We start from the raw sequence: 14,413 nt of genomic DNA, 5'->3' as shown, positions 1-14,413 counted from the left end.
ACCACCAGCAATATAGTTAGTGGGCAGTGCAAGAGTTGCTAAAAAGGAATTTGCCCGGCTTGGTCATTCTGCAGGCAAGTGTGGAAGGAAAGCTTTGCTTTTTCACCTACATGAACCTCAAGTTCTTATTAGATCCAAAAATGCAAACAGGGACTGAATGGCTAATTCTCCACTCCCTGTTTCTTCAGATGCTCCACCTGAGCAGTAGCATGACAGTAAGGCCCCTTCTTCTGCCCTTGGATCCTTTGGAGCTCTTAGACCCACCCATTACTCAATCAGATTCTAGAAAGCCACCATCAGCTTCCACCCCAGCAAGGTAGAAATCCCTCCAAAAACCTTCTGTGAAATGCTTTTGGCCATTGGAGATGGAGAGGAGAGATTAGCATCTTTCCTGGGCCTCCCTCTGCCTTCTCCTCTCCTCTCCTCTCCTCTCCTCTCCTCTCTTCTGTCTGTTATTGATTCATCATCTTCAGTCTTGCCAGACCAGAGAGAGCCCCCAGCACTGATGTAGCTCAGTAGGCAGCATCCTGTCTGCATTCTTTGTTCATATCCCTCGGATCTTTTTCCCAGTTCCTTTACAGCAGGAAAGAGTGAGTGTTAATGCATCTAAATGGTGGTTTGTGCAAAAAACCACCAGATTCTGCATATACATTTGTGGTAAATACACTCACATTTAGACATGCAATCATACATACAGTTTTGTGGGCAAACAAAACCAAGAGTGTTTCTGTCTCAATCTGTTATAAGTTGGAATGTTGCACAAATGTCTGTGATGAAATGTTATATTGCTCAGATGTTCTTTAGTACAGTTTCTTAAATTTCTAGTAACTTAAATGATAACCAACAGGATACAATAGTGCAGATACCTTAAATCTAAAATATCTACTGTTGCAGTAATAGAAATATTTTTTGTAGCTGTAGTAGTCAGTGTAGTTCTGAATTTTTGAATTAAATGATTTTGATTCTTAAGTATGGAATATAAATATATATAATCACATAGATATAAATGCAACAGAAGAGGAAACACAAAATCAAAAATTATGATGCAGAGAACTTACAAGGTTTGTGCTGCCTAGATGATACCAACTAATGAATATTGTTACCAAGAAAATGCTTTCTTCAGAGTTTGCTTGTTGATGTTTTTCATGCATGAATGAAATGCAGATCAATTAAATTTGAGCCAGTGTAATATAAAGAGAGGTTTTTTTTAAGTGTTGTCTTTTGTATCAAATGTCTCCTTTTGTCTTCTGATTCTTATGTGGTAGTGTATTTACTCCTTTTTGGCCAGTTGAGCCCCAGAAAAAAGAAGAGCTTCAAGCAAGTACATGATGGCATGTTTATTTTTTTTCCCCCTCTATAGCTTCCCTACATATTTTATGTTTTATAAAGTATGTATTGCAGCTGTGCCACATTCATTTTGAAAACTCCATTATTAAAAGCTAGCTTATACGGACAAGTAAACATTCAATCATTTTTCATGCAAGCTTCAAGAGTATTGCTCTGTGGATTTTTTTTTTTTTTTTTTTTATGTGTAACTGTATTCACATGATCCAAAATGCTCTATCAGAAATCCTTAGTGAAACTGTGTAGGTCCTAAGAGTGTCATCACTATCTCACAGCTAAGCTAATGCAGAGCCAAATATTTCATTTTTGAATTTTTACTTTAAACATTTTTCTCAGAACATGTGATTTTTTGTTTGTTTGTTCATTCTTGTTTTAGATATGCTAACTTTGAAAAATTGGTTTTGTACTAAACCTATCCTATTTTAACATTACATCCATTAAAAAAAATCTGGCTATATTCAGCTGGAATCCTTCTTCGTGTTCATTAATTTCATATTGCTTCTCAGAGCCCTGGATTTTTCTCATCCTCTTACACACCTTTTTTTTTTTTTTTTTTTTTTTTTTTTTTTGGCAAAATAATGGCAGTTAAATTTTTTAATTGGTTTTGAAACTTTTCCATCTATATCAGCTTATTTATGTTATGGCTCAGTAATAATAACTGTTGCCCTCAAATTCTTTTTCTATTAACAAAATTTAAAATTCACTTAATATTTTGTCAGACCTTGATGACAAGGTAGCATCATCCAGTACATGGTTTTAATAAACTGTTTTTCTTCACTGCTTTTTCTCTACCAACCCTTTGATGTTTGGAGCCATGGGGTGAGAGTCTGTGCTGTGCTTTTAAAGGTTCAATGCAGAACTCACCGTTTGGGGTGAAGGGGAACTAAGATGCCGTTAAGCCAGCTTTGTGCCTTCCTGATCCTGGGTTGCTGCAGAAAATTGGAGAGACCTTTAGTGTAACTTAGGCAGCTCAGGGGCGGCCTCTCGACATTAGAGTGGGCTACCCTGTGGGCCATAGCACTGTCCGGAATTTCTACAGTGCTGTGGCCTTGCCCCCAGCATGCCGCCTCTTGGGTTTGCAAGGGAGGGCTCAAAAGGCAATCTCACGGTTGTTTTCAACAGTGCTTGTGCCAGCAGCATCCTTCCTTGGTCAGGATCAGGGATTTTAGAGTCCATTTACACCACTCTGGCACTTTTGCTTGTTGTAAAGGGGCTTGAGCAGAAGTGTGGGTCTCACCTGTGGTTTCCACATATAACTGAGATTAATGCTCATGCTAATAGTCGTCACTTTTAGATGTTCTGATAATCTAAGAAGAATAATTATATCTGTCTACGCACCAGCCTGATGTCTCTTGTTCGCCTTACTTTCTTGTTTACACAACATGTCACCAAGTATCAAAAAGAAAACTAAAAATTGAGTTAGAAATTTCTGATAGTAGGCATCACAGAATAAATATCAGCAATTTTAATAATTGCATATAAGCCACATCTGCATTTAAATAATAAGGTTGTAACATAACCAGCAAAAGTTAAAACATTTAAAGACATCTTTTTCACTTTGAATGTTGCTGGTTTTCTCAGTGTTTCACAACCATAGTATTCCTGAAATTTAAAGCAACTTTTGATTATGACTTTATATTGCCAACTATATTGGGTGGCCAAGACATAGTAATGGTTCTTTTTGAAGCCATTGTGGTCTGTTATTATGTAAATAAGTGTTTAGGCATGTCATGCAAATACTCATGAAAATTCTTTACAAAGGGGAAATTGGGACATGTATGATAAATTCTCACAGTTCAATGCACTGGCCCATCAAATTTTTTCAAAATAAGTTGTGTCTAAACCATATTATGGACCACATTTGGAAAAGGAAATATTTGAAATCTAAGATGTAGTTGTGGTCAATTATGTAAGAAAAAAATTGGATTGTTTTGAAAATATTGAATTTTCTGATTTAGAATTTGTAGAACTGAGTTTTAAATCCCATCCCCTGCAAATAGAGTGTTTTAAAACAGAAATGCTGGTGTGGTTTTGTCACAGTTGTGTGAATGCATAATTAACTTAATTTAGCAATAAGGTTATGCCTCTTTAAATTATGTCTATGGTTCTAGGCTCACAAGAGACATTAATACTGAATGATGCCAAGGTAGCTTACTTAGTATAAACTAGACTTTTTAGACTTTTTAAAATAAGTGTATCAAATAAAATCTAAGTTAGTACCATTTTCTGGGTATCGTGTGTGTCTCCATTCATTGTCTATATAGATTGTAAGATCCGTGGAGTAGGAGCTGTTTTTTGGTTTTTTGTTTGTCTTGTATTGCACCAAACACACTAGTGACACTTAGCAAAAAAATAATAATAAAAAATTGATTACCAAAGCAAAAGTTATAGGGCTAAACGCCTGAGCAACTGTGACTTCATTTACTTAGTGGAATTGTACCCACTTTTGCCAGAGGAGCATTTCACCCATAATCTGTAGACAAAGTTTACAAATGGAAAATGACCCACTGCTGATGAGTACCAGGAACTTCTGCAAGACATGGTTTAACTGCAAATGTAGACAAGGACCAGACAGCACTTTGCTGTTCATGGTTTGGTTTGAAATTAAACCATGTTCCACACTGACTCACCTTTTTGCTGGCACTTGTCTTCATTGGGTAAATATCCTAGTGTAGATGTAGTCACACAGTTATAACAGGAAATATCAAGAAATATTTCAAAGTGGATTTCATGAAATTAAAATTATAGTTTGGAGACATAACATATATGTAGTTATTTTATTACATTTAAAATACACCACCCACTGACACACAATCATTACAAAGTTAATGTTCCGTATAAGAGTGAAGTATTTTTGTTGGTTTATATGCCCTTCTTCACTCGTGTATTTGGTAAATATTTAATCTAAAACAAGCTATAAACCACTATGTAGTTTTGCCTATAGAAAAGATATAATAGCGTGAGTAAAATAAAAGTCTTGTTTTATAATCAGATCTTATAAGAAATATCTTAGGGTACAGTTTCTTTTGTTGCAGATCTTTTCTTCACCACTGTTTGCCATTTAGCTGCATAGCATTTTTATTCAGTGTTCTAGCTTTAAGCTAAATGGTTTGAGTGGCTTTGCCTTTTCTTTTTTTCCTGCGGCAGGGTGTTGCTATACTGCTTAAAGGATATGTAGTAATAGAAACGTGGCCTTCCCTTTAGTTTATTATATTGCTATCGTTTAACTGAGGTGTTTTTGCTCTAATTTCTTAATGCATGGTATAATTAAACATAAATGCCCATTTCCCACTTATTTGAACAGCAACAGCTCAGTCTTCACCTACTATCAAAATGCAATTTTCTATTGAATTGGAATTTATGAAATTTTATATTTTATATTTAGGAGCAATGCACAGTCAAGTGGAACCGCTAAGTGACTCATGGGCTCGACTAAAACACAGCAGAGATTGGTTGTACAGCTCCTCTTACTCATTTGTTGAATCTGATTTTGATCTTTCAAAATCCCTTGGAGTTCATACTTTGATTGAAAATGTTGTCAGTTTCGTAAGTGGAGATGTAGGAAACTCACCAGGTTTTAAGGAACCAGAGGAAAGTATGTCCACTAGTCCCCAGGCTTCAGTTATTGCAATGGAACAGCAGCAGCTGAGGGCCGAGGTAAGTTATAGTTACGTTATTTTTATATTCCTTGTGTACTAAATCCATGTTATGGATCTTAACTTTAGAATGAATCAATGTGATGGGACTAACTCTTAAACTTCTACTGGAAAAAAATTTGAACCACAAAGCATATTTTATTCATATTTTCTCCCTTCTTTGTTACAAATTTTAACTGAAACTGCTGCTCTTTTCAATATTTTTTAAATATATAATAGGCTGAACTTTAAGAGCATTCTTTTCACTCAACATGTTTGAGAGAAGAGAAAGACATACTTTCTGGAATACATAATGTTGAAAGTAGACAAGTTAAGATATTTAAAACTTTCAGTGGAAGCCTGAAAACATAAAATTTTTGACTTTCTTTAAACTATAGCTGTCACTGGAGTTTAAAGCTTCTTAAGCCTCATGTTTGGCTGCTGGAGCTTAGGTTAGAAACATCTTAACTGTGACCCAGGGATCAGGAGGCATCAGGGTCAACAGCTCAGAATTTTTCTACAAAACCAAGCAAAAAAAATCCTACCTCAGGAAATTTAAATGTAAAAACCACAAGAGTTTTATCCCCATGATATATTATGCAAACAAAACTCTTGCATGATTTAATGGCCATGTTATTCACAGTTGACTACCTGCTATTTTATTTATGATTTACAGGTAATCGCATTATCAGTTCTTAAGATACTTTAATTATTAAATATTTCAATTAACAGTCTTTGTTATATAAAAGCTATTAAATGAAGAAAATCAGTTTGTTTCCTTTTTTTCTTTTAAGCTTCGTTTGGAAGCACTTCATCAGATCCTAGTATTGCTGTCAGGGATGGAGGAGAAAGGTAGTGCCCCATTAATGGGAAGCCGTCAAGGGCCAGCATTTCAGTCTTCCTCACTGCTTACTTCTGTTAGACTACAGTTTCTAGCTGGATGCTTTGGCTTGGGCACTGTTGGACATGCAGGAGCCAAAGGGGAGAGTGTCCGATTGCATCACTATCAGGTATGAAATGTACTTACATAGCTTGAAAAAATAGGTTCTTGAGCAAACTTTTTCATTCAATAAAGCTATTTTAATATACAGACACTTGTGATTCAAAAAGTTTTAATTTGAAAATGTTAATGACTCTTATTTTAGTCTGTATCAAAGCTAGTAGGAGAACAAGCTAGAATTATGTTCACTTTAGGTTATTCACTGTATATTTTATAACTTGAACAATATTTATTTGGAGTCCCAAGCTCTTCCCTATGTAGAAACCATTTTTAAGGAGGACAGTGTTTTGTCTCTGATACAGTTTAAAACAATGATAAACATTGAGAGCAATCCTGTGAATTTTCTTATCTGATTGTCTCCTGCACCAAATACTAGAGGAAATTCAAACTTGGCCACAGTGTTCTGTGGCATGTCTGTATACCTTTCCCCCCTCCAGATTCTCTGTTTCCTGTGGTGCAAACAGAAGGGTGGTTCAGCAATGCCACCTTATTCCTTGCAATCCCAACTTTTAAAATTGATTTTGTTGCAGCAGCAAACAACATTCCTTTCTTGTGCCCCCACCCTCACATTCTCTGCTGTTCCTTAGGGGGCTAAAATTTTCAGTGCTTTGATCCCTGAATTGGAACATTCACAAGGCTACTTTGTTTGTTCCTCCTTCTCCAGTCATAGTAGAGCAGGTCAAATAAAGCAAGCCAAAGGGAAAGATGCTCTTTCTGTGAGGAAACCCTCACAGGAACCACAGAAAGGGAGCTTTGCCATGATCACTCCCAGTTCAGTCTTTTGCTGTTCCAGGGGAAGGCGCGCAAAGTTCGGACAGCTTGTGGAGGGCTCTACATTCCCCCCACATCACCCGCCTCCCCATACACACCAGCTGAGACTCTTCTTGAGATACGTCTGCAAGGGTGGGTGAGTCTTTAGCTTTTGGAAGTCAGCAAACCAGATCATCATCACTGATCAAAGATCTTCAGGGATAAGCCTAAAAGTGATCCCAAATCTCCCAGTCCAATCCACCACTAAAGAGGAAAGCTCTAGAGCCATATTTCAGTTTCTTAAGTGGGTAATTAAGTCATTTGGTAAGGAATCTAGAATGATAGCATCACCACACTCTTCTCCTTCCCAAGAGAAAGATCTGGAATCTCTTAGGAATATCCCTGTATGCTTCCCCTCTAGATTATATTTTGTAGGATGAAGAGTGTTCCGATGCTATTGATCACAGGAGATAAGACTCCATGGATATTGTGGAGCTTCAAACTTCTGCACATCCCCTTACCAACTGCAAGAGATGCCCAAAACATCAAACCATTCTGGAGGAGGTTTCCTTCCGAATCTCTTCGGGCAATAGAGCTCTCTCTCTCCAGGTGAAAGATCAAACAAACCTAACGTTTCACTGAAATACATGTAGCCCGGTTGCTTGAATTCAGGAGAAAATGCTGTTATCTTCAAATAACAAAAGTGAAATTAATCTGTTTTAAACTGCATCAGTGAGAAAAACCTATTGAGGAAGGTGTAGTTGCCACATAGTCAAATTAAACAAAAGGCTGTGTCATACAATTGGAGTGGTCAGTGAAATTCAGTTTAATACTACTAGACCTTCTTCTTGCTTGTGTATGTATTACAATAATAATAATTTGCACTTGCATATCATTCTGTATCTGAGGATGTTAAAAGCACTTTGTAAACATTAATGACTCATTTTTGTAAGATAGGGGAAGTATTACCGCTGTTTTACAGGTGAGGAAACTGAGGCAGAACCCAGGTCTCCAAAGCCCTAGTTCTGTTTTAACCACTAGTCTATGCTTCCTGTTCCAATAGTCGAGAAATTAAAATGTGTACGATTATTACAGTACTTATTTGTTTGACTCAGGATGGTATCCGAGCAGCCAAGAGAAATATTCAGATTGAAATCCAAGTGGCTGTGCACAAGATTTACCAGCAATTATCTGTTACATTGGAGAGAGCTCTGCAAGCAAATAAACACCACATAGGTAAGTGGAGAACATGTTTTGGGGGGAAGAGTGAATCATGTGAAGGGGTCACAATGGAACACCAAAAGGACCTGTATATTATATACAGTGGGATTACAAAAAATAATTAAAAAAAAAAAAACAACCACCTTACTGCTCATGCTGAATTTGTTGAGGGGATAACTAGTGGGCTTTCATTCTGACACATTCCTCAAGCAATACATTTTTGTTGTTACAGACCTAGCTATTGTTTCAGAGTTATTTAAGTACTTTGATTCTAAAGAGTTTTTTTTTTTTTTTAATTTTAGAAGCACAACAGCGCCTCCTGTTGGTAACTGTCTTTGCTCTAAGTGTACACTATCAGCCTGTTGATGTCTCCTTGGCCATTTCCACTGGTCTACTAAATGTACTATCACAGTTGTGTGGCACAGACACCATGCTGGGACAGCCACTGCAATTATTGCCCAAAACTGGTATTTCTCAACTCAGCACTGCTTTGAAAGTGGCTAGTACAAGGTTGCTTCAAATCCTTGCCATTACCACAGGGTAAGAATTGAAGACTTTTTTTTCTAGATGATAATCCACCTGTAGCTCTTTCAACATTTTTTTTTTTAAACAATAAAATATTTTTTTCAGAAGAATGTCTATTTGATGGAAGAACAGTGTTCAGAAGCACACTAGCTTAAAAAAAAAAGACTTGACAAAAATGTTAAACAAGTATTAATCAAATCAATTATCAGGGGGTAGCCGTGTTAGTCTGTATCTACAAAAACAACAAGGAGTCTGGTGGCACCTTAAAGACTAACAGATCAATGTGTGCCTTTCCGATAAAATAGCATAACTAGCTGCTATGTAGGGATTTGAGTTTGGATTCATAGTGTCCTGTGCCTGCAAGAGCTGCAAGCATGATCTTCTTGTATCCTCCTCATTTTTCCCTGCTTGTTCTTGTCATGGGTCCCCTCACTCCAGCTGATGAGGCCTTATGTAGCTCTCTATAGAGGTCATTTGTGCTATTCTGATGCATAATCCCCTCCATTATTATTAGCAAGAGGGAGATACCACGCTTCTTCACAGGGTTTAACAGACTTCCCTGAGCGCTGCTAACATTTGCTGCTGGACCAGGGAACGGGACCAGCCTTACTCTTACTGAGTTAATTTAAGTGCATAACTAATAAAAAATAACATAGGGGAGAAAATAAGGGTTTCTGATTTTGATCAAGGGTATTAATATTCAGTATGTATCACTTTTATTTAAATGTTTGTAAAGTGTAAACAGTCAGCTGCCAAGTGTAAACTCAGTCATTAAGAAGTGCTGTTGTGGGGTTGTGGTGGTGTTGTGATTTTAGCACTAAAGGGTTGATCCAGCACCCATTGAAGTCAATGGAAAGGCTCCCACTATTTTTAGTGGTTATACGATTGAACTGTAATCACCTTAATTTCTTAAAACTGGGGTTCAGATCCTAGTTTGTGATAAATGAAAATGAGATGGCTGATCTCATCTAATCCTCATTTGCCACTCCAGGAAACATTAAGTAATTTAAGATCACTGGCAGTTTTTGCTAAAAGGAGACTGAGGACTGGAATATCAGAGTGCTAAAGTTAGTGGTGAGGTGCATTGGCAGAATATGTAGGAAAGCAATTGGGGAAGTGCCCAACTACACTAGAACTGATTACAGCCCGTGCTATGTTAGTGCCTCATATTCATGTGTACTGAATGTGTGCATAATGAGCATTTTGTAATGTACATATCTTAAAATGATTTCTACTTGGAATAGCTCTGAAATGTTTTAATCTTTATATTTTTTCACAAAGAACTTATGCTGATAAATTGAGTCCCAAAGTGGTCCAGTCTTTGCTGGATCTGCTATGCAGTCAGTTGAAGAACCTGTTATCACAAGCTGGTGTGATGCTTATGGCTTCCTTCGGAGAAGGTGAAGGTGAGGAAGATGAGGAAGAAGAAGAAGAAGAAGAAAAGAAGTTAGATTCAAATGGAGATAATGAGAAGAAAGACTTCAGAGGTACCACGTTTACACCATTTTTGTTATATTAGAATTAATCTTTTCTTAAAAAAAGGGGGTGGAGGGGAGACAATAAGAGTCTAACTCTCCACTATCTTGCCTTTTGTGTGGTCTTTTCCACCTGTGCAGAATAGAATAAAATGCTACTGAATAAGAATTCTCCACTCACACAAGTGTTACACCCGCTTAGCGCATATGTAAAGGACTAAACAAGGTGCAAGGCGGTGGAGAATCAGGCCCATTTCCTCCGTTTCCATATTTAGGAAGAGAATATTGTTCCCCTCTGGAAAATACGATTATTATAATGGTTGTGTTTTGCACAACTGTAATTTAAGGAGCCAAATTGCCCATAATATAGGCAGAATTCTCCTCTGGGTTCCTCTCAGATTATCGCTATCGCATAGTCCACACTTATTCCACATTCAAAATTTTCTATAGCTATCAACTTTTCATTTTCTGCAGAGAGCTGCAGAGTGATTTGATGTGAAAAAACTGAGCCTAACCTTTATATTCAAGGGTCTATAGTTGGTCTTTAAGATAAAAGCTCTTCTAGTATGAAAGTCATCAAATAATGTCTTGTCCCTTAAGGAACCCGTTAGGTCGTTTGATTACTCACAGGAGTATTCGTTTTTTAAGTAGTAGTTTTGTACCTTATAGATTCTATAACATGAAGTAGTACTGTTGGGTGTGTTTTAACATAGAAAACAAATTTTAATGTTTTCATTTTTAATAGTCACCAACAAGTTAAGGTAGTAGTATCAGCTTAGGTAAAAGACAGGAAACAAAGGAGGACTTACTGTTTTGGATCAAAAATCCATTTAAAAGGAAAAAAAAGAGCTTTAAGATGATTGGTTACATTTTATGTATGGCTAATAATGGATAATCAATTATTACAGATTGTTATAGAGTCCAATACGTCAGTAGATTGCTAATAATCATGTCTTAAAACCACCCATAACACCTTCGACTCAAGTGTCTAACATGCTTAAAACACTTAGTAATCATTTATAAATGCTTTGTAAATATATCCTTAATATAAAATGTGTCCAAACAATTAAACTGCTACATACAACTTGCAAATACTAAAAGTTTTGTGCCTGATTTTTAAGTAAGGTTGGTGTGCCATTGTTTGCACATACAGAGTTGATTATGGTCATCTGTATGCCAAATACTCTGTGCAGTTATGGTAAACGTGCATATAGCTGTATACCTAATTTATTTTAAAAAATAGTCTCTCTGTGTTCCATAAGGCATGTGTGGCTGTTTTTGAGTACAGTAGAACCTCAGAGTTACGAACACCAGAATTACGAACTGACCATTCAACCACACACCTCATTTGGAACCAGAAGTACACAGGCAGCAGCAGAGACCAAAAAAAAAAAAATACAGTACTGCGTTAAACGTAAACTACTAAAAAAAAATAAAGGGAAAGCAGCATTTTTCTTCTGCATAGTAAAGTTTTAAATCTGTTTTAAGCCAATGTTCAGTTGTAAACTTTTAAAAGAACAACCATAATGTTTTGTTTAGAGTAGTAAACATTTCAGTTACGAACAACCTCCATTCCCGAGGTGTTCGTAACTGTAAGGGTACGTCTTCACTACCCGCCGGATTGGCGGGTAGTAATCGATCTATCGGGGATCGATATATCGCGTCTCGTTAAGACGCGATATATTGATCCCCGAACGCGCTCCCCGTCGACTCCGCAACTCCACCGGAGCAAGCGACGGTTGCATAGTTGATGGGGGAGCCGCGGCCGTCGAGCCCACGCCGTATGGACCCCCGGGTAATTCGATCTTAGATAATTCGACTTCAGCTACACTATTTGCGTAGCTGAAGTTGCGTATCTTAGATCGATTTCCCCCCCCCCCCCTCCAGTGTAGACCAACCCTAAGGTTCTACTGTAGTTATGATCTGCCAGATGCATGCTGAGGCACATTTTACAGCCTTTTACAGAATAGCCTGGAAGCTGAAGTTGGTGGCATTCTGGTGTGGGCTCTCACTGTTCTCAAAAACAAAGTAAGCCTGCAACCACAACTAAGTGTCTGTGAATTTTCTGACATTTTTCATGACCTAAATATTATGTATATGTAGGTTGTTTACTGCAAGTATATCAATCAATTCATGGCTTAGAATTTTTAGCAATGACTTTATTTTAATCTTCAGCTGCACTCCGGAAGCAACATGCAGCAGAATTGCACCTGGGAGACTTTTTAGTCTTTCTACGAAGAGTTGTTTCTTCAAAAGCCATTCAGTCAAAAATGGCTTCTCCAAAATGGACAGAGGTGCTTCTTAATATTGCATCTCAAAAGTGTTGTTCAGGTATGATCTATTCAAAATGGATTCTCTCTGTGTCTGTATGTATATGTATACGTGTGGTGTTTCTAATGTACATGTTACACTTATTCAGCGTTCAGCTAAAAAAATTAATTGATTTTAGTAAATTTTTGATGGTGATCATTATTGTAGTTTTACTCAGTATGTTTTAGTGGTTGTTAGTAACACACTTTTCCTCTTGAAGGAGTACCTCTAGTGGGCAACCTAAGGACCAGACTCCTTGCACTTCATGTACTAGAAGCTGTGTTGCCTGCGTGTGAATCTGGTGTTGAAGATGATCAGATGGCTCAGGTTTATATATTTTTAAATAAACTTTTTAAGTTGTTGTTTTCCACAGCAAATCTCATACAATAAAAATTTAAATTAAGCAGTGCTTGTTAGATTTTCAGAATTTTGGCCACCCAGTGCTCACTATATTTACTTATCTATGAATGCTCACTACAGATCTTAAACTAGTTACAAAATAGACCAAAATAGTTTAAACATATTATTTGTTTTCACAAGTTTGGGATTAAAATGATCTGAAGTATGCTCTAATACAACAGGTTGTTGAACGATTGTTCTCACTTCTGTCTGACTGCATGTGGGAGACACCGATAGCTCAGGCTAAATATGCAATTCAAATAAAAGAGAGAGAACAAGAAATGAAGCTGCAGGTAATAATCCTTTTTAAAATTTTCATTAGATGCTTCTGAGTTATATAATTATGAGGTGTTTATTTTGTTCCATTTCTGATAGAAGCAGGGAGAATCTGAAGAAGAGGACGAGAATCTTCCTATACAGGAAGTGTCCTTTGATCCTGAGAAAGCTCAATGCTGCATAGTAGAGAATGGGCAGATTTTAACTCATGGCAGTGGAGGTAAAGGATACGGACTAGCATCCACAGGAGTCACTTCTGGGTGTTATCAGTGGAAGGTATATGGAATAAAATGCATTATTTTTATTCTGTCTTCAGTTCTCTTTCTTTGCTTCAGAAAAATACTGTTTTATAAATAAATATTCAAGAATGTACTGTACTATAGAAGAAGCAAAACCTAGTGATTAAAGGACTATTCTCTATCTAAAATAAACTGCACAATGCTGTATTTTGAGTGCTCCTGTTTATGGTGCTCCTGTCACTGGAGCAGATCTCTTAGTTGCTGCTTAGAACCAAGAGCTGATGGCTATGAAGTCCTTTGTTTTTTTCGTTGTTGATGGTGATTTCCTTTTAATTCCAAAGTCGGTATAAAAGTCATCAATTTAAAACAGCCTTGCAAAATTCTCCTTCCCCACTGCAAGTAATTTTTTTAGTTCTTTTTGGGTGGGGGGAGCAGTGGGGAAAGATGCTTTTTTTTTTTATCATCAATCATCATGGTAAAAGGGGGAGTAGATCTTGTATCTGGCCTACTAAATTTTCATGGCTTTTTTGCAAAACTGTCTTATATAAATCCCATTTTTAGAGTAATTAGACCAAATGTTTTGAAATTGTATTTTGGAGTAAGGGTAGATTTTGGGATTTGGAATGTGGATCTATCCCCTTTCTCCCAGATTTATCTTCTCTGAAAGTCAAGACCTTTGTGGCAGCCACAGCAAAGCTGGATTATCCGTTCTTTGCTCTTGCCAAAATTGTGTCTAAAAATCACCTGCTCATAAAAGAAAATGTTCTGTTAAACCAGTCTGGGCCCATCAGTCAATGCACTTTCTCCAACATCCTTACCCCAGTCTGTGGTGTCATTCTTCTATTTGGTAATGTGTCAGTGAATAGCATAAATTGTTCTTCATGCTCTTCATTTCAGAAGAATCTTTTTACTGCCCTAGACATCTTAGGCCACAATTACCTCACTCAATATGAACTGACTTTATCCTTGCATTTCAAAGGTCTGTTTCCAGGATCAAGTTCCTAATCAGTCTAAAATTCACCCTTGTAGTTTTACCTCTTATGCTTAATTATTGCTAACCCTTTGAAGTTTTCCCCTCCACATTGTTCAAAAGACCTAGATTTAATTTGCATTCTCTTAATTGTGGGAACACACAGGATGATGCTAATCAATGGCATCCTGGTATCCAAAAAACTAAGATAGTATGTGGAGTGCACCTGATTTTTGTTTCATTCTTCTGTCAAATTTCTTCAGCAATAG

At 37.0% G+C, this 14,413-nt stretch overlaps 1 protein-coding gene across 13 annotated transcripts in view; it reads left to right on the top strand.

Annotated features, from left to right (window-relative positions):
- The window catches only part of HERC1 (HECT and RLD domain containing E3 ubiquitin protein ligase family member 1), a 218,434-nt gene that overhangs the window by 115,614 nt on the left and 88,407 nt on the right, over positions 1 to 14,413 (top strand). For 9 of the 13 annotated variants that reach the window (XM_065558371.1, XM_065558376.1, XM_065558370.1 and 6 more), the window contains 9 exons: positions 4,730 to 5,001; positions 5,774 to 5,989; positions 7,845 to 7,965; positions 8,253 to 8,490; positions 9,757 to 9,962; positions 12,126 to 12,281; positions 12,481 to 12,587; positions 12,842 to 12,952; positions 13,035 to 13,211. In XM_065558371.1, coding sequence (XP_065414443.1) covers positions 4,730 to 5,001; positions 5,774 to 5,989; positions 7,845 to 7,965; positions 8,253 to 8,490; positions 9,757 to 9,962; positions 12,126 to 12,281; positions 12,481 to 12,587; positions 12,842 to 12,952; positions 13,035 to 13,211 — 1,604 coding nt within the window. The remainder of the gene's footprint in view (positions 1 to 4,729; positions 5,002 to 5,773; positions 5,990 to 7,844; positions 7,966 to 8,252; positions 8,491 to 9,756; positions 9,963 to 12,125; positions 12,282 to 12,480; positions 12,588 to 12,841; positions 12,953 to 13,034; positions 13,212 to 14,413) is intronic. The other 4 variants (XM_065558374.1, XM_065558373.1, XM_065558369.1 and 1 more) reach the window with 2 other exon arrangements.

The sequence above is a fragment of the Chrysemys picta genome, chromosome 10 (genome assembly GCF_011386835.1).
Source record: "Chrysemys picta bellii isolate R12L10 chromosome 10, ASM1138683v2, whole genome shotgun sequence".
Lineage (NCBI taxonomy): Eukaryota > Metazoa > Chordata > Testudines > Emydidae > Chrysemys > Chrysemys picta.
The sequence above is the reverse complement of the archived record's forward strand: the minus strand, read 5'-3'. Positions and strand labels throughout refer to the sequence as shown.